This window comes from Pipistrellus hanaki (assembly GCF_964339955.1).
Source record: "Pipistrellus hanaki genome assembly, chromosome: 18".
NCBI lineage: Eukaryota > Metazoa > Chordata > Mammalia > Chiroptera > Vespertilionidae > Pipistrellus > Pipistrellus hanaki.
Genome location: NC_140520.1, coordinates 15,407,596 through 15,433,423, shown reverse-complemented (window position 1 = coordinate 15,433,423; position 25,828 = coordinate 15,407,596). Strand labels below are relative to the sequence as shown.

Below are 25,828 nucleotides of genomic sequence, written 5' to 3'. Positions count from 1 at the left end.
AGGTATGATTCCAGTCAAGGGCACATACCTCAGTTGCAGGCTTGATCCCTAGCCCTGGTTGGGGTGCATGCGGGAGGCAGCCAGTCAATGTAGCTCTCTGACATCGATGTCTCTCTCCCTCCCTTCCACTCTCTAAAAATCAATGGAAAATATCACCTGGTGAGGATGAACAACAACAAAAAGGGTGCAGAAAACATTTGGCTCAAATTAGGCACCAATTAGCCCATTAGCTCAATTTATTTCACTTCCCTTTCCAGTCCTTCTTGTCTTCATAGATGCCAGTTCTGCTTCTTTACTTGAATGTATTTTATGATTTGGACAACCCTCCTAGATTAAGTTAATCTGGTTTTATAGTATTTCCAGACAGCTACCTCCCAATGCCATCATGTAAAGAATGAAAGACCCTAGTAGGGGTGTCGAACTCAATCAGAGAAGGGGCCAAAATCTAAAATCCAGCCTAAATCGCGGGCCGAATGGTTTACTGAACAGTCATAAACTGACAATGTCATAAACTGACAGCGGAGTGCAGTGATGACAGCGCGGTGCGGGCCACATTGCAAGGCCTGGCGGGCTGGATTTGGCCCGCGGGCCTTGTGTTTGACATATGTGCCCTAAGGTGTCAGGAGAAGACTTATATCTCTGGCTGGGACCTTAAAGATACAGTGAGGTCCCAGATGTGAAAGTGGGTTTTGGATGATTGTTAGGGTTTCCAGTGATACCCTGGTATCCAAGATGATAGGATGCCCATGAATTCCCTAGCCCCAGAGTTGTTAGGGAAGAGCATGCATATAGACCCTATCAAGACAGGTTTCACCATTTCATGAACACAGTTTAGGCCAGTCATCCTATTCTCTGCTGCCCCCTGTTGTGTTCTCTCTTACATTACCACATAGCACTGGCTTCTCAAGTGTCAGTTCATGTCATCCTCCCAAAATTAAATTCTTAAAAGGGCGTCTCTGTAATTCAAATAAATGGAAGTGATTTTATTTGGGGGCTACTTGGAGGAAATTTTTTTTTCAGCTGCTAGATATTTGAAGGAGATGCCAAGTATGGCAAATGGAAAATAATAAGTGAATTAGAGAGTACTTAGATATACGACACAAAATCAAAATTGCTCATTTTCCCTTTACCTTTAAGATTTGCAGTTTGTAGAGGTCTTTAGACACTAAGATCAGAAGAGTGTCCTCATATATATTTAAAATAGTGTGGTATAATTCCTGAAAAACAAAATAGTTATACAACCAGCCAGACTTACATAAAATTTTACCCCATTGTTTTGCATCCTGATGTCCTGTGTTCTTCCATAAACCGAAGGTAAGAAAGAACAGTGGTACTATGGTGATGAGAGCTCACCCAATGTCATATGCCATGTGTTTCTTCTGCACCCCACAGAGCCAGTGCACTGTGCAGCTTTGCTGAGAGACCACACATATTGCTGATCTTACTATGGGACTCTTACCACCTCCATCTTTCTCTGCTCACATTTCCTTCTTTGCAGAACTTGCCAGTAAACTCCCTGTCCTTGGTCAACAATTAACCAAAAATCCATTTACCCATTCCTATAAACCCATACTGCCCATTAAATCCCATTGGATTATAGACTTCATGAGGCCAGAGGTATAGATTAGTGCTGGGAAGTGCTATGTACAATATCTATTTTATTTTATTTATTTTATATTTTATTGATTTTTTACAGAGAGGAAGAGAGAGGGATAGAGAGTTAGAAACATCGATGAGAGAGAAACACCGATCAGCTGCCTCTTGCTCACCCCCTACTGGGTATATGCCCGCAACCAGAGTACATGCCCTTGACCGGAATCGAACCTGGGACCTTTCATTCTACAGGCTGACGCTCTATCCACTGAGCCAAACCAGTTTCGGCTATCTATTGTATTTTAAAAGAGTGAAGGAGAGCCCGGTTGGCATGGCTCAATGGTTGAGCATTGACCTGTGAACCAGGAGGTCACAATTCGATTCCCTGTCAGGGCACATACCCATATTGAAGGTTCAATACCCAGGGTGGGTTATGCAGGAGGTAGCCGACCCATGATTCTCTCTCGTCATTGATGTTTCTGTCTCTCTCTCTCCCTCTCCCTTCCTCTCTGAAATAAAAAAAAAAAAATGCATTGGAAAAAAGAAAAGAGTGATAGAGAAAAACCACAAAAGTCATGCTCTGTGGAGAGACACTGTGCAGGACTGCTGTGTGTGTGAAGGTGTCTCATCTCGATTAAAGGAAGCAAACTCTCACCTCCAGGTCCTGCTCCTCAGTTTCGGTATTCCCAATTTCTTTCACTTCTTTAAGAGTTGGCATAGCAAATATTATTTTAAAGGATGACTCTATTATCTTCAACTGAGTTTCAAATTGCAGTAAGGGATCCACGTAGCTGCCAAGAAAACGGTGTAATTATTAAGTTGAGAAAACAAATACAACCTAACTTTAGTGACTTTTTTGATAAGAGAAGACTAGAAAATGAGACCCAGCTTTTGACTTTATATGACACGTGGGTTTTAAATAGTCTCATAAAACTTTTGCAAAGATCACATGTAACAAGTTATTTGGAAACCAGACTATTTTTCTCCATAGACATAATGAGGTAAAGTGGTTATATTCTCAGCTAAGCCCTCAAAGCCATGCCGAATTTTAGGCAGTTTAAACATATTACAGCCACATTTTCACTAACCCATGATCCTGTGTTTCTCACATTTTAGTATTTCTGATATTGGAATGCATCTTCTAATTGATGGCAAAAGAAACCCACCCAGCAACAACTATAAAAATAAGTTGTGAAATGGCTGTTATTCCTTTGGTATATGTGATCTGGATAATAGTCCTTCATGATTTGTTTTTTAGGTGAAAATAGTTATTTTTTTTTTCTTAAAAGATGGTGATATTAGATGGGAAGATATGAAATCTTGTGCTAGACTCAGAATCTCTTTTCTCCACTGGACAAGATACTCTACCTGACATTCACTGTTTGAAATGGAATCTCTTGGAATATATTAGGTAATTTTCAAATCCTGGAAGGCTGACTTGACATTCATAGGCTCTGATGTATTGCCAGACTCTGAACAGCTATCTATCAAAAGTTTCCAGTTGGATTTTCAGTGGAAGGTATTTAATGTCTAGGGATTTATGATCTGGTTTAAGAAAATGCAAAATTAAGATTTTGATGAACTAGAAAATCGTGTCTTTCAGTGTACTTTGAAATCATATCACCAGTCCTAAAAAAATTCTAAAATGGTCCAGGTCATGAACGAAGATTATGAGAGTGTGATTACTCTGATGCCATAATGGATGTTAAATGTAAGGAAGGCTGCCATACTGAAGAAGAAAGTCACATGCATATCTATGGGCAAACATGAGCAATTGTATGTTTTGTATTTTTGGTCTGCATGTAATTTGTTTCCAAAAGAGCAGTTACTGATATGTGTTACAATAAGTGACATCTTAGTGTAAATGCTTTCTTCTATTCCAGGATATATGACCAGGTGGTATCGAAAGGCACTTGAAAAGAAAGAATAAGTATTTCTTACTAAATTACTGTGTGAGTTTGCTTTTGTTAAAGTTTTAAGCTAAACATTTATTTCAAAGATTGAAGTGACTAATAGACCAAATATTTTAGAAAAAATTGGGAATTTTTTAAATGAAGCAATAAGTCTTCGATATGATCAATATTTGCAAGTATAATTTCTAGAATCACAATTGAATAAAAGAAAGTAGATGCCTCCTAATAAAAGTATGAGGACATTCTATTAATTGTGATCAGAAAGAAATCAAGAGGGCCATGTTAATATGACACAGTGTTTAATTCAAATTGAAGAGTATTAAAATCAATAAAAATATCCTTGGGTGGGGATTAAAATAAGTAAAATAAATTTTTAAAGGAATATAAAGTTTAAACTTTTAGAACCATGGTTTGTAAAAATAATAAAAGTAATATAACACCACCAACCATGATTTATCATTGAAATTTAAGAATATCCCAATATTCTAAAAACTATTAATTGATACATATCTATTAATAGATTAAATAATAAAATAGTACTTTAACCAAACCTGAAAAAGTATTTAATAAATCTCAACATAATTTTCTAAGAAAAAAAACCACAATTTCTTGAAAAGTTTTATTTAAACCAAGAACAAAAAGTAGTGCCTTTTAATTAAAAACAAGAATAGCATAAGGGCTTAATTTCTTTATTATTATTATTATTATTAAATTATTATCTGTGTACATATCTTACCATTGCCCCCAAGGGTTTAATTTTTTATTTCAAAATATTATGTTAGAGTTTTTTTGTGTTTCTAATAAGACATCTAACAAAAACAAGTTTGTTAATAAATAAGCTCAATCAAATATAGAATAAACATACTCCCACCTTAAACCCCACTTACATCTCAGTGTATCAGTAATAGTTTTCTAAACAATAAAATGAAACAAAACCCAAAATACAATGTATGTAATAAATTAATTTAGGAATATGGAAGATATATATTAAAAATCCTTCAAGTTTTCAAGGGAGATATAAAACTTGAATAAATAAAAATATATTTATAAATAGGAAGGTTACTTATAAATATTAATTATTCTCAAGTTATTTTATGAATTCTGAAATGGCAATTACAATTTTAGAACCTTGTCATCAGAAGTTAATAAAATACATTTCATTTGAAAAAATAAACTGGGAGGGCTATCATAGACCACTTTGCTGGAAAAGATCCAGCTCAGTCAGATAATAGAATTTACTACAAAATAGCACTAAATCAAAACAGTGTAGTGGTGGCACCAAATGAGAGTATGAATAGTGGAATAGAATAGAAAATTCCCTGATGGCCCAGCTGGCATGGCTCAGTGGTTGAGTGTTGATCTATGAGCCAAGAAGTCACGATTGGATTCCTGGTCAGGACACATGACTGAGTTGTGGGCTCCATCCCCAGTGTGGGATGTACAGGAGGCAGCTGATCAATGATTTTCTCTCATCCTTGATGTTTCTATCTCTCTCTTCCTCTCTAAAATTAATAAAAACAAGAAAAGGAAAAAAATGCCCTGATGTCGGAATAGCAAACACATGGATAAATATTATATCTCCCTTTCTAGGCCAAATGTAGTACTAATTTATTGTGACAGTATTTCATGATGGGTCAAATTGCAATCTTATCACACACACACACACACACACACACACACACAACTTTTTTTATTTGAAAATTCTCTTGAGGTATTTGTAGATTCACATGCTGTTGTAAGAAATAATACAGAAAGACCTCTTGTACACATCACCCAGTTTCCCCCAATGGTACCATTCTCCAAAAACTATAGTCTAATACCAGAATATTGACATTGACTCAGTCCACTGATATTGTTCAGGTTTCCCATTTTACTTGTGTATGTTTTCGTGCGTGTGTGTGTGTGTGTGTGTGTGTGTGTGTGTATTTAGGGCTATATGATTTTATCACATTTGGCGGCTCATATATTCACCATTCCCATCAAGATACTAAACAGTTCAGAACCCTTTAAACCCACAACTATTTCATTAGACAGACAACAAGCAAACCCCCCCCCCCCCCCCCCGCAAAATACTCAAAGGGTTAAATATGCCTTTGGAAATGAAGCATTTAAGTATTATCTGTATCAGAGGTTAACAAACATGTTCTGTGATGATTCAGATAACAAATTAAGCTTTGCTAGGCTCTGTCTGCTCCAACTCTGATACAGGAGCAGCTTCAGACAATACATAAAGGAATGGGTGTGGCTGTTTTCCAATAATACTTTGTTTATGGACCCCGAAATTAGACTTTCATATAATATTTACAGGTCATGAAATATTCTTCTTTTGATTTTTATCCCAACTATTTAAAAATGTAAAAAAATATTCTTATCTCTCAGAATGTACGAAAATATGAAGCTGCAAAAACAACAGGATTTAGCACATGGGGCATAATTGGTCCACTTCTGGTCTGAATAATGGAATTGTGAAGCCTAAGTTAAATTAGTTCATAAATAAAATTAACTTAGAGATTAAACTAACAAAAATCAAGTAACAAAAAGCTAGGAGATATTGAACATAATATTAAAAAGCAATGTAGAATTAATTTTTTATCAGACACAAAAAAGTAAAAGAAAAAATATAGCTATGACTATAAAATGAATTGTAGCAAGATAAAAGAGTAACAAATTTGAAATTCATAAAAACAGCATAAGAAGCCTATTTAATACTAGAGGCCCGCTGCACGGAGACTCATGCAATAGGCCTTCCTTCCCTTGGCTTCCAGCACCAGTTTTCCTCTGGCACCCGGGACCCAGGCCTTCACTCTGGCCAGAGTCTGCCATCTTCGTGGTCACTGCAGACTCCAGCTGGAGTCTGCCATCTTCGCTGTGGACTCCGGAGTCTGCAGTCTTGTCTTTGCTGTAGCACTCTGCTCCTGTAGATCCCTTCACCCCTTGCCCTCCCTCTCATAGCAGGCATCCTGCCCTGCCTGGCCACTCTGGCCCAGAGCAGCTGGGTGGCCGCCATCTTTGGCCTTCTCATTTGCATACTCACTCTGATTGGCTGTGGGCATAATGGAGGTACAGTCAACTTACATGTTTGTCTATTAGGTAAGATATATCACCACTAAAATCACAATAAACTGGCAAAGAACATGAGAAAATTCATAAATGCATAACAGAAAAATTGAGTCTTGCTTATACTGAAAGTAATATAAATTAAAACAACAATGAGGCAAGAATGTGAACCTATTACATCAGCAAAATAGAAAAAAGTAGGTATGTGTATAAATTTTGGTGATTAGGCTTTGAAGAAGCATTTATAATTAGTGCAGTTCTTCTGGAGAACAGATTGACAGTCTTTATTAAAAGCTCTAAGAAGGTTCATCCCATCTACATTTGTTGGGGTTCAGGGGAAGTAGAGGCCAAAATAAGATTTAGAGGTGCACAAAGTTTCTAAAGAAAATGGAAGGCAGGAGGATTAGGGTAGGAAGAGTCTTGGACCACAAGTGTTAAGGAAGGTTTGGCCAGACTGATGGGGATTCCTCAAGCCAAGCCACCCACTGGAGTTGTTTGCCCTACTACGCTGGGTCATCAGAAGCGAGGGCTCAGCAGTAGTCCTGGTGGATCTACGCTATTAACTTTATGGGGCTGTTGACCAGTGAGGTTCCCTAGCAGGAGGGCATTTTCATGATTGCCTATCATCTAAATCAGTAACCTCACTCACAGAATGGTATTTCAAAGAAGTATTTCAGAGAAATACAATCTTTCATGTAAGTACAAAGATGACTATCATAATTTTAGAAAAACATAATTTAGGAAATTTCAAAATCTGGCAATAATATACTGCTATTAAAATGAAAATATGATTATAAAGAAGAATAAAAACTTAAGACAGAAATGCCAAAATCGAAAGTATCACAGAACATTGTGTGTGCAATCTGCTTATGATTCTGTAATAATTAAATTTTCTGCCTATCCATGCAATACAGAAAGATTGGGAATAATATGAGGAAGAAAGACTTGCTGAGTTAGGATGGAAGAATTTGGAAAAATGTTTTATTTTTCACCATTGTGATCCTTCTCTATAACATTTAAATATATATATATTCATTTATTTCAGAGAGGAAGGGAGAGGGAGAAAGAGATATAAACATCAATGATGAGAGAATCATCGTTCGGCTGCCTCCTGCTCACCCCCCAATGGGGATCAAGCCCACAACCTGGGCATGTGCCTTGACAGGAAATCTAACGATGACCTCTTGGTTCATGGACTCAACCACTGAGCCATCCAGCCAGGCTTCTCTCACATTTTAAAGGTAGTCAATCAGTGAAATAAGAGAGATTTACAGTTTATTATACCTGGAGTTTACGGACAGGATTAGGGCTTGATGATTGAAGATGGTTGTGAATATATCCAACAGAGAGGAAGCTGTGTAGTCCTGTATCGGGAAAAAGAGAAGAGTCCATGATCAGAGGCCTGTGAGACGCATGGCATCACAGGGCCACATTGGACTGGACTAATGGGACCACATTGGACTGGAATATAAGCACAAAAGTTCATAGATGTGTTGAGACAAGCAAACTGCAATTTAAACCCATGATACTAATTGCTGGCTTTTTATGGCGAAACTACTGTGCTTCTTTAATTAGCATTTTCCAACACAGTGTTGTGAGGAATGCTTTTTACCAGGTGCTTTTCTGCGCAGCACTGTAACTGTTGTCATTCAGCTGTCCTATAATAATATGGACCTCTGCTTTACAACTGTTAGCTAGCTGCTGCTTCTCTTCCCTCCTCCCTCCTCCCTCCGACCTCCTCCTCCTCACTCCAACCTCCCCCTCTTTCTCCTCCTTCTCCTCCTCCTCCTCCTTCTCCTCCTCTTCTTCCTTCCTCCTTTTCCTGCTCCTCCTCCTCCTTCGCCAAATGTGTCAGTACAACTCTATCGTTAGTAATAATATTGTCCTGCCTCTTTTACTTTGACATCACATCTTTTGTTGAGTCCCTGACTTACAGCATGTCCCTTCCGTGCTGGCATGCTTTCACGTGTGCTTTATTATCACTAATGTTTATAGAATGCAAAAGCCAATGCACACACTGGTAAGCAACAAGGGTTTGCAAGCTTATATAAACGGCTTCACCAGGGGTGTCATTCTAGGAAGTTATAAGAATTAGCCAGAAATTTCACCTGCTTTTCCCAATTAGGTGTCTTGTTATTGGTTGGAATATATAACATGCTCACCAGTATTCCCAGAGACTCTTCAGTGCGTTCACTGGGGAAGTATCATTCTGGCTTTAGCTTCTATTCTATGGCTAAGTTCTCCTTTAACTCATTTTCAATTACTTCCTAATCACTATGGATCTTCATTGGAAACCCACAGTAAATGATAAAATAGACATAATCCTGGAAACTTGTACTTTGTAGTATATTTCATAACACTAGGCTCTAGGGCAAGTCTGGTGGGCCTTAAGCTTTCAAATGTGTTATTTTGGCTTTCTTCTCTAAGATGACCATCTGCTTTTCATATATATGTTATATCTTTGACATTTTTTGTTCCATATCTGTTGTCATCTTGGCCAGAAAAATTGGAGTCATGCCACTTTACTAGTTCCTTAAATGTCAGATTTTTTTAAAGCACAGGCATGTAATGTGTGTTTCTGATGCCACCTTAGTCTGGGGGAAGCAGGATTATCATAATAGTCTTTATTTTGAGGGAATTTGAACCCCCCTCTAATAATTCCCAAACAATTCTGGGAATACTTGCAGGGAGTCGTAGACTTGGTCCTCTAGAGGAGGGGCGGGAACCTGTTTTTCTGCAAAGGGCCATTTGGGTATTTATATCATCATTCTTGGGCCATACAAAATTATCAACTTAAAATTTATCTTGCTATTTTTGGTCAAATATTTAATTAGCTCACCCCTAATGCCGTGGGACCAGCCCAAAAGATTTCGTTGGCCTTATACAACCCATGGGCTAGATGTTCCTCACCCCTGCTCTAAAGTATTATGTGAATCTTCACCTTTTTCTTTCATGTCTAGAACACTAGAATCTAGACAACAACAAAATATCAAAAATTTGCAGAGAGTAATGGCTGGTGTACTCAGTGATTAGAGCATTGGTGCATGCACAGAAGGGTTGCAGGTTCGATTCCAGTCAAGGGCTCATACCTGGGTTGAAGTTTCAGTCCCCATCCCAGGTCGGGGCATATGTTGGAGGCAATCAATTGATGTGTCTCTCTCACATTGATTTTTCTTTCTCTTTCTGTCTCTCTCCCTCCCTTCCACTCTCTAAAAGTTCATTGGAAAAAAAATATCCTTTGTTGAGTATTGAAAAAAAAAAGAAGTGCGGAGAGATGGGATATCTGAGGAAAGGGCATGAATGTCTCAAGCCCTTATCTACTAGGCTTGCTGTCTGTTCTGGAGTTTTACTGAAGATAGTGTTGCTGTTGCTGATGGTGTCATGTTCCCACCACCCTTGCCAAGGCCAGATACCGAGAGAGCTGAAGATTACACTCAGAGAATAAATTCACCCTCACTCCAAAAGCTAGTTAGATTTCCCCCCACTATTGTAAAAGTCCCCAGAACCAGTGTCATTACACCATGCACTTTCAGTATTATGGTTTTTCTGGTTTTCACTGATCCTTAATATTGCAATTTTACATACAAATGCAAATTTTGGCCCAGTGACAAAATGTAGATTGTCTGTAGAAATGTCTCTTTCAATAAACTCTTAAAGCATTATACCCTATTTACATGAACATTTTAAAAAGCAATGTACACGGAGGTAAGATGGCGGAAGAATAGATGGGCGGATTCTGAGCCCTCTCCCGAAGCAGAAAGAGAGAGCAACTGAGGGTCTTGTGCTGTGAGTGTTTATTGGCAAGCTGGGAGACAGCGAACACCAGAAGAAACTGCTGGGGGGCTGCTGACAGAGGTGCCCCTCACAGGGAAGCACCCACGCGGGCTGTCTCCCTGCCCGGAGCTACCTACCGGCTTGGACGGGGAAACCTCGCCATCTTGAGAGGAAGATAGGATCGTGTCAGAGGCCTGAATATCCACAGCCGCAGCGACCACCAAGCATCTGTGACCCCCAGAACACGGATCCCAAGCGGCGCGAACACTTGCCCTCACAGGATTGCCCCACTGCTCAGCGAAAAGGAGAGAGAGAACTACACAACCAGACATCATAGATCATGGGGAGACCAAAAAACAGCCCACATATGAAAGAAAAGCAGGCTTCACCAGAAAAGGAAGTAAACGATATAGAGGCAAGCAACCTACCAGAGCAAGAATTCAGAGTAACGATCTTAAGATGGCTAAAAAGAATGGAAGACAAATTTGACAATTTGAGTAAGACCCAAGAGGAAATGAAAAAAACCCAAGAGGAAATGAAGATGACTCAAGATGAAATGAAAAATGACATCGCTACTATGAAGAACTCAATAGATAGCATCAAGAGCAGACTAGAAGAAGCAGAGGATCGCATCAGTGAGCTAGAAGACAAGATGGAAAAAAATACCCAATTAGAGCAGCTTCTAGAAAAAAAAATTAAAAAGCAGGAGGAGAGCCTACGGGAGCTTTGGGACAATGCAAAACAAAACAATATTCGAATAATAGGGGTTCCGGAAGGAAAGAAAACCGAGGTAGACATGGAAAATGTATTTCAAGAAATAATGACAGAAAATTTTCCTGAGATAGAGAAGAAAAAACCCACACAAATCCAAGATGCTCGCAGAGTCCCAAGCAAAATGGATCCCAGAAGACCGACGCCAAGACATATTATAATTAAATTGGCAAACACCAATGACAAAGTTAGAATCTTAAAAGCAGCCAGAGAGAGACAGAAAGTTACATATAAAGGAACCCCCATCAGACTAACAACTGATTTCTCAACAGAAACTTATCAGGCCAGAAGGGAATGGGATGAAATATACAAAGTCATGCAAAGAAAGGGTCTGAATCCAAGAATACTGTACCCAGCAAGACTATCAATCAAAATTGAAGGGGAAATCAGGAGCTTCACAGACAAAAAAAGACTAAAGGAATTTATCTCCACCAAACCAGCAATGCAAGAAATGCTCAAAGGTCTACTGTAAAAATAAATAAATAGGAAGCGAAGAAGGAACACAGGGGTATAGAATAAAAATGGCATCAAATGAGTACCTATCATTAATAACATTAAATGTAAATGGTTTAAATGCTCCAATCAAAAGACATAGGGTAACAGATTGGATAAGAAAACAAGACCCATACATCTGCTGTCTACAAGAAACCCACCTCAGAAAAAGAGATGCACACAGACTGAGGGTGAAGGGATGGAAAAAGGTTTTCCAGGCAAATGGAAATGAAAAGAAAGCTGGGGTAGCAATACTTATATCTGACAAATTAGATCTCAGAGTGAAGGACATAACAAGAGACAATGAAGGCCACTTCATAATACTAAAGGGAGCAATCAAACAAGAAGAAATAACCCTGGTAAATATATATGCACCCAATACGGGAGCACCCAAATACATAAAAAAACTGCTGGAGGACATTAAGGGAGAGATTAACAGCAATACAATCATAGTAGGAGATTTTAATACCCCACTGTCACCCTTCGACAAATCATCCAAACAAAAAATCAGCAAAGAAATATCAATCCTAAATGACTCACTAGACCAGATGGAATTAATTGACATCTTCAGAACATTCCACCCCAAAGCCACAGAATATACATTCTTCTCAAATGCACATGGGACATTCTCAAAGATAGACCACATTTTGGGACATAGGCAAAGTCTCTTCAAATTCAAGAAGATAGAAATCATATCAAGCATCTTCTCAGACCATAATGGCATAAAACTGGAAATTAACTACAATAAAAATAACCCAAAGAAATCAAACACATGGAGACTAAACAGCATGCTATTAAACAAGGACTGGGTTACCAGAGAAATCAAGGAAGAAATTAAAAACATCCTGGAAACAAATGACAATGAAAACACAACAATCCAAAATCTATGGGACACAGCAAAAGCAGTTTTGAGAGGGAAGTTCATATCCTTACAAGCCTATTGCAAAAAACTAGAAAAAAGTGTAACAAATGATCTAACTCTACAACTCAAAGAGTTAGAAAAAGAGCAACAAGAAAAGCCCAGTGTAAGTAGAAGGAAGGAAATAACAAAAATCAGAGCACAGATAAACGACATAGAGACCAAAGAAACAATACATAAGATCAACAAAACCAAGAGCTGGTTCTTTGAAAGGATAAACAAGATAGATGGACCTCTAGCCAGACTAACCAAGAAACAAAGAGAGAGGACCCAAATAAACAAAATCAGAAATGAAAGAGGTGAAATAACAACAGACCCCACCGAAATACAACGGATTGTTACAAAATACTATGAACAACTCTACTCCAACAAACTGAACAACCTGGAGGAAATGGACATATTCCTAGAAAAATATAATCTTCCAAAACTCAATCAGGAAGAATCTAAAAATCTCAATAAACCAGTGACTTGGGAAGAAATTGAAACAGTCATCAAAAAGCTTCCAGCAAACAAAAGCCCAGGGCCAGATGGCTTCACAGGAGAGTTTTACCAAACATTCAAGGAAGAACTAAAAACTATCCTCCTCAGACTATTCCAAAAAATCCAAGAGGAAGGAACACTTCCAAATTCCTTCTATGAAGCCAGCATCACCCTAATACCAAAACCAGATAAAGACAACTCAATGAAAGAGAATTACAGACCAATATCCCTCATGAACATAGATGCTAAAATCCTCAACAAAATTCTAGCAAATCGACTCCAGAAGAGCATCACAAAGATCATACACCACGACCAAGTAGGATTTATTCCAGGAATGCAAGGATGGTACAATATCCGCAAATCAATAAACGTGATACATCACATAAACAAATTGAAAGATAAAAATCATATAGTCATATCAATTGATGCAGAAAAAGCATTCGATAAAATCCAACACCCTTTTCTGATAAAAACTCTTAACAAGGTGGGAGTACAAGGATCATACCTCAACATAATAAAAGCTATATATGATAAACCCACAGCCAACATTATACTCAATGGGCAAAAACTAAAACCATTCCCTCTAAGAACAGGAACAAGACAGGGATGCCCACTCTCGCCACTCCTGTTTGACATAGTACTGGAAGTACTAGCCATTGCAATTAGACAAGAGGAGGAAATAAAAGGCATCCAAATTGGAAAAGAAGAAGTAAAGTTATCCTTATTTGCCGATGACATGATATTGTACATAAAAAACCCAAAAGACTCCATTAAAAAACTAATTGACTTAATAAATGAATTTGGTAATGTAGCAGGATACAAAATTAATGCCAAGAAATCCATGGCTTTTCTATACACCAACAGAGAAACTGCAGAAACAGAGACTAAAAAAGCAATTCCATTTACCATCGCACCAAAAAAATTAAGATACCTAGGAATAACTTTAACTAAGGAAGTAAAGGACCTATATGGGGAAAACTACACGACACTGAAAAAAGAGATAGAGGAAGATGTAAGGAGATGGAAGAACATACCATGTTCATGGATTGGTAGGATCAACATCATCAAAATGTCCATACTTCCTAAAGCAATCTATAGGTTCAATGCACTCCCCATTAAAATACCAACGACATATTTCACCAACCTAGAAAGAACTCTCCAAAAGTTCATTTGGAACAATAAAAGACCCCGAATAGCCACAGCAATCCTGAGAAAGAAGAGTAAAGTAGGAGGGATCTCAATACCAGACTTCAAACTATATTACAAAGCCACTGTTCTTAAAACAGCCTGGTACTGGCACAAGAACAGACATATAGATCAATGGAATCGAATTGAGAACCCAGATATCAACCCAAATCACTATGCTCAACTAATATTTGACAAAGGAGGCACGAATATACAATGGAGTCAAGACAGTTTCTTCAATAAATGGTGTTGGGAAAATTGGACAGATACATGCAAAAGAATGAAACTAGATCACCAACTTACACCATTCACAAAAATAAACTCAAAATGGATACAGGACTTAAACATCAGACGGGAAACCATAAAAATACTAGAAGCATCCACAGGCAGCAAAATCTCAGACGTATGCCAAAAGAACTTCTTCACTGATACTACCCCTAGGGCAATGGAAGCTAAAGAGAAAATAAACAAATGGGACTACATCAAAATAAAAAGCTTTTTTACAGCAAAAGAAACCATCAACAAAACAACAAGAAAGCCCACAGTGTGGGAGAACATATTTGCAAATGATACCACTGATAAAGGTTTAATCTCCAACATCTACAAACAGCTTATACAACTAAATAAAAGGAAGATAAATAATCCAATTAAAAAATGGGCAATGGACCTAAATAGAACATTTTCAAAAGAAGACAGAAGGAAGGCCAAAAGGCACATGAAAACCTGCTCAAAGTCACTAATTGTCCGAGAGATGCAAATCAAAACAACAATGCGGTACCATCTCACACCTGTCAGAATGGCCAACATCAACAAATCAACAAACGACAAGTGTTGGCGAGGTTGCGGAGAAAAAGGAACCCTTGTGCACTGCTGGTGGGAATGTAGACTGGTGCAACCACTGTGGAGAACAGTGTGGAGTCTCCTCAAAAAACTGAAAATGGAACTCCCATTTGACCCAGTAATCCCACTTCTAGGAATATATCCCAAGAAACTAGAAACACCAATCAGAAAGGATATATGCACCCCTATGTTCATAGCAGCACAATCTACAATAGCCAGAATTTGGAAACAGCCTAAGTGTCCGTCAGCAGATGATTGGATCCAAAAACTTTGGTACATCTACACAATGGAATACTATGCGGCCATAAAAAATAAGGAATTCTCATCATTTGCAGCAAACTGGATGGAACTTGAGAACATCATGCTGAGTGAAATAAGCCAATCAATGAAAGAGAAACACCACATGACCTCACTCATTTGTGGATAACAAAGAGCATTATAAACTGATGAACCAAAAGATAGATATAGAGACAGTAAATCAACAAGTAGACTGTCAAATTACAGCAGGGAGGGGAGGAAGATCTGGGGGAGATTATAGATCAACCGAAGGACTTTTATACATGCATATAAGTATAACCAATGGACACAAAACTCTGGGGAGGGAGGGGATGTGTGGGAGGGAGGGTGGGGGGCAAAAAAAAAATCAATAAAATATATTAAAATAAATAAATAAATAAATAAATAAAAATAAAAATAAATGCTGCACTAAAAAAAAAAAAAAAAAGATCACATGAAAAAAAAAAAAATAAAAAAATAAAAAGCAATGTACACACATGTACAGATGTGTAAACAGTGGACAAAGTCTCCAAGTCCTCCCACCTCTGCCAGCTTCCAGAACCACATTTCTATTCTAGAGTGTACAATTGTGGCTGGTTTTACACTAGTGGCCTGGTGCACAAATTCATGCATGGGCAGGGTCCCTTGGCCTGGCCAGTGATTGCTCAGTCCCAATTGAGGTCAATCGGGGTTGGCCAGCTGGAGTTGAGGGGGAGGGAGTGATTGATTAGCTGCCATAGAAGGTTGGCCAGCTGCGGGAGGTTGGCTGTGGGAGTGCACTCATCACCAGGGGGCAGCTCCTGCATTGAGCTTCTTCCCTCTGGTAGTCAGTGTGAGTCATAGCTACTGGTCTGCCAGTTGTTCCGGTCATTTGGTCATAACGGTTGCTTAGGATTTTATATATATATAGATAGATAGGAATGTTAATAACTTTCTTTTGGTTGAGAAGACTAGAAAATGGTTCTATTTTTTTCTGTAACAGTTGCCCCTATGCTCTGCCAACTTCCTACCCTAGAATCCCTTCTAAGTAACTGTCTGTCTTACTGACTTGTGATTCTATGAATTTCCCATCTCTTTGAGTTATTAAAATAGCTTCACCATTATTATTACCAAATCCTGTTTATTTAAAATCTTCAACCTCATCATTTATGTACAGTTCTTCCTCTACTCCCAGTGCAGGTGAGATTCTTGGTTTCAAGGTTGACATAGGTTAGCTTAGTGTTTATACTAGTGACTCTGGAACCAGACTCCATGAATTTATATTCTTTCTCTGATACTTGGTAGTTATGTGACCACAGGAAACTCTCTCAGTTTTCTCATTTGTCCAGTTGGGATAATGGTAGTCCTTATCTTGTAGGGCTGTTTATTGTGAGGATTAAATGAGTTATTTATTTAAAGCCTTCAGAGCATGCTTAACATGCTATATAAATGCTATGCTATTTTTGCTATTATCGGAGTGGGAAAGGGTTTTATCTCTCACAGTTCTACTCATCTTTATTTTTCTGGGGTTGTGGCTGTGAACTGGGAGAGAATATATATATTGTCTGCCCACAACTTGCCTTCTTGTCCTCTTCCTGTTGGTCATGGCTTTGGACACAGTTTGGTAGGGAGGATTTTCACTGTATTGATGGAAGGATATGAGATATTGCAGCAGATATGTCAGGAGAGGGGTGAGTGGGCCAACAGTGGGATGGGTCAAACTTTTATCTTTTTGAGTTAGTGTTGAAGGTCATTTCCAAGGACATCAAGGGTGAGAAAGAACATTATTTTGTAGGGAGAAAAAGCCAAAGACAGTAGTGAACCAAACTGCCATTTTCCCACTTTCACCCACAGACACTATTTTAAACATTAATTTATGACAGCCTTATGATGGAGAGAATGAACAAGTAATTCCCTCCTCCCCCAAGAGATTTTAGTTCCATTAACACACTTATAGATTATAACTTACCAGGTGTTGCCATTTTACAATGGACTGCGTATTCTGGAGATTATTTTCTAGTCAGGGAAGAGAAGGAGACCAGTTAAAAGGAAGTATTTTTAATTTCTATCACTGAGTGGATCATATCCCAAACTCTGGAGCTAGTATGAACTTGATAGCCAAGTCCAACACATACCCACACATACACTAAAACTTTAGACAAATTCATCATGACTATTACGCACAGCACTTAACAGAAAGATTATCAAACAGGATACGGAAACACATTAAAAAATACTGAACTATAACCAAGTGGTATTTATTCCAACATACAAGGATAGCTCAATAAAAGAAAACCTATTATACAATTTTCAACATTAATTGCTTAAAAAAGAGAGAGAATTCACATGATAATTTTTATTGAGACAAAAATTCTAGTCAAGTTTTAAATCTATTTTGTTAATTGCAGTTCTTTTTAAAAATATGTTTTTATTGATTACAGAGAGGAAGGGACGGGGAGAGAGAAATAGAAACAATGATGAAAAAGAATCATTGATCAGCTGCCTCCTGCGTACCCTTTCAGGGGATTGGGCCAACAACGCAGGCATGTGCCCTGCCTGAGAACTGAACCATGACCTGCTGGTTCATAGGTTGGTTTTCAACTACTGAGCTATGCTGGCTGGGTTGATTTTATTCTTTAGTCCTGCTATTTTTCTCATCTCAAATTCAAGAATACGGCTACATCCTTAATGCAGGTAGGCGTTCTTTCCTTTTGCCTTTCTTGGATTTATTTTGTTGTTCTTTTTCTCACTTCTCGTTTTGGATATTTGACTTATTCATTGTCTTTCTTTCTGGTTTATTATTCTGAGTACTTAAGGTTATGCATTTTTCTCTTTAACCAATTTTGGCTGTATGCTATAGTTTCTAATATTAAGTATTGTCAACATTCTATTGTATAATTTCTGTATTAATTTTCTCTTTGTTCCTAGAATTATTTAAAATAAATTAGTTTAGATGGCAAATAGTAGGTTGTTTATATGTTTGTTTCGTAAGTTCCTTATTTTCTTTCCTTTTTTTGCATTGTGATCAGGAAATACTTCTACGTTTTGGGATTTATACAGAAATTCTAGCCTAACATATACGTGTAGTTATCCTTTATGAATATATCTTTTTGTGAGCATTAGAAAAACATATATTCTTTGTTTCATGGATAGAGATTGATATATGGGTTTCTCACACACATACACATACACTTACCTTTTTCTTTATTCCGTCTTGAACTCCTACTTAATTTTTGAATCTTTGAAAGCATGATGACAGAGGTGAATTAGTCTTTACTACTAATGCTGCAAAAGAGTATTTTGTGTTAGAACATAAACCGGAAACTTTCCAATAGTTTTGTTGTGCTTTATCAATTTTGATGCTACTATGTTATGTGGTATTAATTTTAGCTTGTATTAATTTTCTATTGCAGTATAACAAATTACCACAAACTTAATGGTTTTTTTTTTAAAACTACCCATTAATCATTTGACAGTGTCTGTGGGTCAGAGAGTCAGGCTCTATTTAGAATTTTAAATAAATAGGCTGAAGTATTTATTCATATAGCTGGAGTCAAGTGGTTGTCATGGATTGCTCTCTCATTTGACACTCAAGATCCTCTCCCAAGGTCATTTAGGTTGTTGGCAGAATTCAGTTAAAAAAATCTCACAGGATTAAATACATATATGAAGAAATTATAGGACAGATCTAGAGTTTCCCCATGATACAAATTTTCTTATTCTGTTTTTACATGTGTATGATTTTACTTTAATAAATTGTGACTGACATTTTAAATTGATATTTAAACTATTTAGTCTCATGAGCATTTAACCACCTGATGGATTTCTATTTTGTTGAGTAAAATGAAATGTTTTCTGGACAGAGTTCAATTTCAGAGCTGGAGAGCTTGGGGAAGACCAAACGTTGGTGGGTGTCAACTAATGGGTAACTTACTTATCATAGGTGCTCAAGATGTCTGCAAGATAGGAGGGATGTAGTCAGGCGGTAGAAGAGAAAATAGACATGAAGTTAGGAGATTAATTAGCAAAGATAAACTCTTCCAAACAGTAAATCTTGTAAGAATTTTAGAGGAGGGCCTATGGTGAAGTAATCCTAATATATCCATACTTCTTTCTTGAAACAGAACAAAAACTAAGTAGCCAAGGTTAGAAAGAAGATGGCTGTTTGACTGAAGAATTAATAGGGGAAAAGTCACTTACATGTGTGTAATTTTTCTGTAATTGTTGGCGAAGCAGCATAGTGAAGTGAAACTTTATCTCTTAGCCAAAGATAAAATGCTCAGTCAACCAAGGAATCCTTTGAGATGTTATCCCTTGTCATGGCAACCACATATTTCAAAGATTCCATTCTGGAATGGATATGGTTCCTGCCTAGAAAGTACTGACACCTGATCCATTGACTTTCTTTTCTCTTTTTTAGAGAGAATAGAAGGGAAGGGGAGAAACAGAGAGAGAAACATCAATGTCAGAGAGACAGATTGATATCTCTGCACACGCCCTGACTGGTGCTGGGGATCGAGTCTGCAACCAAGGTACATGCCCTTAACCACTCTTCAGTCAATGAGCTGATGCTCTAACCACTGAGAAAAACCAGTCGGAGAAAAATGTTTATTTTTAAATTGGGTTATGTCTTTTTGTTGAGTTCCAAGTGATTTTTCATATATTCTGGACACTAGCCACTTATCAGATATAAGGTTTGCAAACATTTCCTCCCATTTAGTGGACAGAAATACATTTGTGTATTATTATGCACAATATACTTTGCATTGTTTCATCTATGTTAAATGTATTCTAGCTTGTTTTATGGCTTCATGTGGTTTATCTTGGAGAATGTTTCATGTGCACTTAAGAAGAATGTGTTTTCTGCTGTTTTTAGGTAAGGTGTTCAATAGATGTATCAAATATATTTGGTTCATGGTATTTAAGTATTCTATTTTCTTGTTGATTTCCTGATTGTTCTATCCATTAATAAAAATGGAGTATGGAAGTCTCCAACTATTATTACTGAATTTCCTATTTCTCCCCCATATTTTGTCATTTTTAGCTCAATGTATTTTGGGGCTCTTTGGTTAATTGCATAAACATTTATAATTATGTTTTCCTGATAAGTCAACTCTTTTATCATTATATGACCTTCTTGTCTCTAGTAATAATTTTTTGTTTAAAAGTTTATTTTGTCTGATAATATTAGAGCCAAGTCATGCTTGTTTTGATTACTATTTATATGGAACATTTTCCCTCATCCTTTAACTTTCATTTGCATCTTTGAACCTAAAGTATATCCCTGGCAAATGGTAAATATTTAGATAATTTTTTTATCCACTCTACCTGTCTCTTTTCGTTAGAGTGCTGCTTTCATAATTTTTGAGGCATAGTTTTGTCATAGAAATCATAATTGACATACTATTTTTCCCCTCTCAGCCCTTTTTATATGTCATCCTAATACTTTCTGGCCTCCATACTTTCTGATGACAAATCAGCTTTTGATCTTATGACAGTACCTTATATGATTTGAGTTGTTTTAAATTCATTTTTAAATATTTCTCTTTATTTTTGTCTTTAGACATGCTACTTGATATTCTTTGAGTTTCTTGTATGTGTAGGGTAGGGTATTAAAATCAAATTTGGTGAGATTTTTGACCTTTTCCCTACCTAATATTATTTCTGCTCCTTCCTTTGCTCTCCTATGACTTGTATTAGGCATATTTTGGTATGCTTGATGATGTCCCACAAGTCCCAGAGGCTCTGTTTATTTTTCATTATTTTTTATATCTCTTTTTTAGATTAGATAACATCAATTAACCTATTGTCAAGATTGCTGATTTTTTCTTCTACTTAAATCTGCACTTGAGATCCTCTAGTAAGTGTTTTATTTCAGTTACACTTTTTACTCCAGTATTTCTGTTTGGTTAGGTTGTATAATTTCTGTTTCTTTTTTGATATTCTGTATTTGGTGAGAGAGACATTATTAGTATACTTTTCTTTAGTTCTTTAAAGATATGTTTTCCAAGACCTGTACTTGGAAAATTATATGACATTGAAAAAAGAGATAGAGGAAGACATAAACAAATGGAAGAACATATCATGTTCATGGATTGGTAGAATCAACATAATTAAAATGTCCATACTACCCAAAGCAATCTAAAGATTCAATTCAATATCCATTAAAATACCAACGGCATAGTTAAAAGGTCTAGAACAAACTCTCCAAAATTCATCTGGAATAAAAAAAAAAAAGACCCCCAATAGCCACAACAATCCTGAGAAAGAAGAACAAAGTTGGAGGGATCACAATACCAGATATCAAGCTATATTACCAAGCCACAGTTCTCAAAACTGCCTGGTACTGGCACAAGAACAGACATATAGACCAATGGAACAGAATAGAGAACCCAGAAATTGAACCAAGCCAACTCAATATTTGACAAAGGAGTCAAGGGTATACAATAAGGTAACGACAGTCTCGTCAATAAATGGTGCTGAAAAATTTGGTCAGACACATGCAAAAAAATGAAATTAGATCCACCAACTTACACCATACACAAAAACAAACTCAAAATGGCTAAAGGACTTAAATGTAAGACTGGAAACCACAAAAATACTAGAATCCACAGGCAGCAAAATCTCAGACATATGCTGAAACAATTTCTTCACTGATACTGCTCCTAGGGCACTGAAAACTAAAGAGAAAATAAACAAATGAGACTATATCAAAATAAAAAGCTTTTGCACAGCAAAAGAAACCATCAACAAAACAATAAGAAAGCCCACTTCATGGGAGAACATATTTGCCAATGTTATCACTGATAAGGGTTTAATCTTCAACATTTACAGGGAACTCGTACAAGTTACCAAAAGGAAGATAAGCAACCCAGTAAAAAAATGAGCAATGGACCTAAATAGATACTTTTCGAAAGAAGACAGAAGGAAGGCCAAGAGGCATATGAAAACACTCAAAGTCACTAATCATCCAAGAGATGCAAATCAAAACAACAATACGGTACCATCTCATACCTGTCAGAATGGCTATCATCATCAAATCAACAAACGACCAGTGCTGGCAAGGATGTGGAGAAAAAGGAATCCTTGTGCACTGCTGGTGGGAATGCAGACTGGTGCAGCCATTATGGAGAACAGTATGGAGCTTCCTCAAAAAAACAAACAAACAAAAAAACCCACCTAAAAATGGAACTCCCATTTGACCTAGTGATCCCACTTCTAGGAATATATCCAAAGAAACTAGAAACAAATTAGAAAGGATATATGCACCCATAGCTAAGATTTGTAAACAGCCTAAATGCCCATCAGCAGACGAGTGGGTTAAAAAACTGTGGTACATCTACATAATGGAACACTATGCTGCAGTAAAAAAGAAGGAGTTCTTACCATTTGCAACAGCATGGATAGAACTGGAGAGCATTATTAAGTGAAATAAGTCAGAGAAAGATAAATATCACATGATCTCATTCATTTATGGAATATAATGAACAACATAAACTGATGAACAAAAACATATCTATAGACAAAGAAACATTGATCAGACTATTAAACCTCAGAGGGAAGGTAGGGGAGGGTGGGGGTAAGGAGAAGAGATCAACCAAAGGACTTGTATGCATGCATAGAAGCCTAACCAGTGGACACAGACAACAGGGGTGTGAGGGCATGAGTAGGGAGGATGGGAGTGGTGGTAATGGGGGAATAAGGAGACATTTAACACCTTAATCAATAAAGAAATAAAAAAAGAAAAAAGAAATTATCAAATGCTACCTGAAGTACAATAATCCTATATAATAAAAAGGTAATATGCAAATTGACCATCACACCCTCACACAAGATGGCTGCCACATGTGGTCACAAATGGCCACCACAAGATGGCTGGCATGGAAGGGCAGTTGTGAGCGATCAGGCCAGCAGGGGAGGGCAGTTAGGGCCAACCAGGCCAGCAGGGGAAGGAAGTTGGGGGAGACCAGGCCAGCAGGGGAGGGTAATTGGGGGTGACTGGGTCTGCAGGGGAGGAAGGGCAGTTGGGGGTGACCAGGCCTGTAGGAGAGGGCAGTTGGAGTTCATTGGGCCAGCAGGGGAGCAGTTAGGTGTCGATCAGGCTATCAGAGAAGTGATTAGGGGGTGATCAGGCTGATAGGCAGGAGCAGTTAGGGGCAATCAGACAGGCAGGGAGGTAGGCAGGCAAGCAGTTGGGAGCCAGCAGTCCCAGAATGTGAGAGGGATGTCTGACTGCCAGTTTAGGGGATCAGACCTAAAGCAGCAGTCGGACATCCCTGGGTGGGTCCCAGGTTGGAGAGGGTGCAGGCTGGGCTGAGGGACATACCCCCTATCCCCCCCCCCCCCAGTGCATAATTTTCGAGCACCAGGCCTCTAGTATTTATATAATTAAAACATGCAGAGAACATTTTTGATGAGTGCATATGTAAACAGCAAATCATTTTTAGAAAACATGGGCTAAGAGGATAAACGCATGATAGTGGGTGAGGGGGTTAGGATTTGAATGAAGAGGAAAAAAAGCTAACTTTTAAAATAATTTTAAAATATGAATATTATTCATAAGGTATGAATATTATTTTTGTGCTTCTCTCAATTTAGAACTCAGAAAGAAGAATGTCATTTTGGACTGAATTATTCTATTCTCTGGGAATTACTGACTCTATTTAATTTTTTATAATCTCTGGATAGAGAGAAAACAAAAGACAGAATGAGATAAATAAGTGCTGAACCACAATTAGGTCTGTTATAAAATGATCTTGAAATGGCTTTCAAATCTGGAATGTCAAATTCTGGTTTTCATTTTGCTTCTAAATAATCACAAGTTCAAACCAGACAAAAATGTGAATCATTGGCGTCTTCCTCTCTAAAAATCTTGGTAGCATGACTCTGCTCCAGCCAAAGAAAGGAAACTTTTGACATTGTCTCCCTCATTCCCCCGCCCCCCCCCCCCCCTGTGTTTTTTTGTAACACCTCCCCAGCTTTCAAAGGAGGGGAAGGGAGCTGCTTTACAATTATTACCACATAGCACCTCTCTTCCAGAGGTTTTTGACATCCCATCAATGATGTGGGAGCACAGATATTAAATTTTTTTTACAATGGGAAAATCTGTAAATTTTTTAGAGTGGGAAAATCTGGATTGCCATAAGAATATAAAGCAATTTTTTCTCCCATGACAATTGGACAAGGATAAAGATGAAAAGCAAACCCAAACCCAGCCTCTTTTGGCCCAATACTCAGCCAGAGAAAACTTCCAAGCCTAACCACGTGCTCATTACAACATGGAGCCACTAGGTGTCACTAAAGATAAAATTTGTAGGCATTAGAGAGTATAACTAGTCGGGTCTAGTAATAATTAATGTCGTTTTTAAACATTCGTTTAAAATCTTGCTTGGCGTTGACTTGTATTGACATAACCTTCAAACACGTGGTATCTACAGAACGTGTGAAGTGCAATTAACAAGTTTTGCTTGAAAAAGTTTGTGTTTGGTTTGGTTTTTGTTGCAAAACTAGGGCTAAGAAGATGGCGGATGAAGAGCATATTGGGCACTGCATGCTTTACGAGTTCCAATTAGGAAGAAAAGCAAGTGAGGCTGCAAAAAACATCTGTAGTGCTCTTGGTCAAGATGCAGTTAGCGCCAGAAAATGCCAGCGTTGGTTTGAGAAATTTCGCGAGGGAAATTTTTCGTTAGATGACAAGAGTGGTCGAGGCCGTGTGTCCAATTTTGATCAAGAAGCTCTTCAAGCTCTTTTGGTGCAAAATCCTCAAATTACCCAACAAGAGCTTGCGACAACTTTAAATTGTTCACAAAAAACAATTTCCAATCAATTGCGTGCACTTGGCAAAGTCCAAAAGTTTGGAAAATGGGTTCCTCATGAGTTGACCAACAACAACCGTAATCAAAGAGTCACAATTTGCAGTTCGCTCCTCTCTCGTCAAAACCGTTCGCCGTTTTTAGAGCAAATTGTTGCCGGAGATGAAGAATGGGTGCTGTATGTTAATTTGAAAAGGCGGCCTCAATGGTTGGACAAAAATGAGGCTCCGCAGCCCAGGCCAAAACCTGACTTGCATGCGAAAAAAGTGATGTTGTGTGTTTGGTGGAATTTTAAAGGAATTCTTCATTATGAACTTTTACCATCTAACCAAACCATTACAAGTGCAGTGTATAGTGCCCAACTGGAAAGGTTAGCCCAAGCTTTAAGAGAAAAAGAACCCGCGCTGATTAATCGGAATGGCGTAATTCTTCACCACGATAACGCACGACCGCATACTGCAAGAATCCCTGCTGAAAAACTGTGCCAGTTGGAATGGGAAGTTCTCCCTCAACCTGCATATTCTCCTGCTATTGCCCCTTCCGATTACCATTTGTTTCGTTCTTTGCAAAACTTTCTTCTTGGAAAAAAATTTAATAATGAAGAATGCCTCAAAAATGCATTGACCGAATTTTTTGCATCAAAATCACAAGAATTTTACAACAGAGGGATTAAAATGCTTACTGAGCGTTGGGCACAAGTAGTAGAAAACAACGACAACTATATTGTTGATTAAATT

The 25,828-nt window shown here is 37.8% G+C and overlaps 2 protein-coding genes across 2 annotated transcripts in view; one reads left to right on the top strand and one right to left on the bottom strand.

Moving 5' to 3' along the window:
* LOC311613004 (histone-lysine N-methyltransferase SETMAR-like) overlaps window positions 1–25,825 on the top strand; it is a gene marked incomplete at its 3' end in the record, with an annotated part of 161,999 nt that extends 136,174 nt beyond the window's left edge. Inside the window, exon 2 of the mRNA XM_084866477.1 lies at window positions 24,626–25,825. Coding sequence (XP_084722603.1) covers window positions 24,800–25,825 — 1,026 coding nt within the window. The 5' untranslated portion in view covers window positions 24,626–24,799. The remainder of the gene's footprint in view (window positions 1–24,625) is intronic.
* Window positions 1–25,828, bottom strand: part of MROH9 (maestro heat like repeat family member 9) — a 94,924-nt gene that overhangs the window by 29,853 nt on the left and 39,243 nt on the right. Inside the window, exons 2-6 of the mRNA XM_084866478.1 lie at window positions 18,476–18,564; window positions 17,249–17,295; window positions 7,848–7,927; window positions 2,249–2,384; window positions 1,131–1,217 (exon numbers count right to left, since the gene is read on the bottom strand). Of these exons, the coding sequence (XP_084722604.1) occupies window positions 1,131–1,217; window positions 2,249–2,384; window positions 7,848–7,927; window positions 17,249–17,295; window positions 18,476–18,530 (405 nt within the window). The 5' untranslated portion in view covers window positions 18,531–18,564. The remainder of the gene's footprint in view (window positions 1–1,130; window positions 1,218–2,248; window positions 2,385–7,847; window positions 7,928–17,248; window positions 17,296–18,475; window positions 18,565–25,828) is intronic.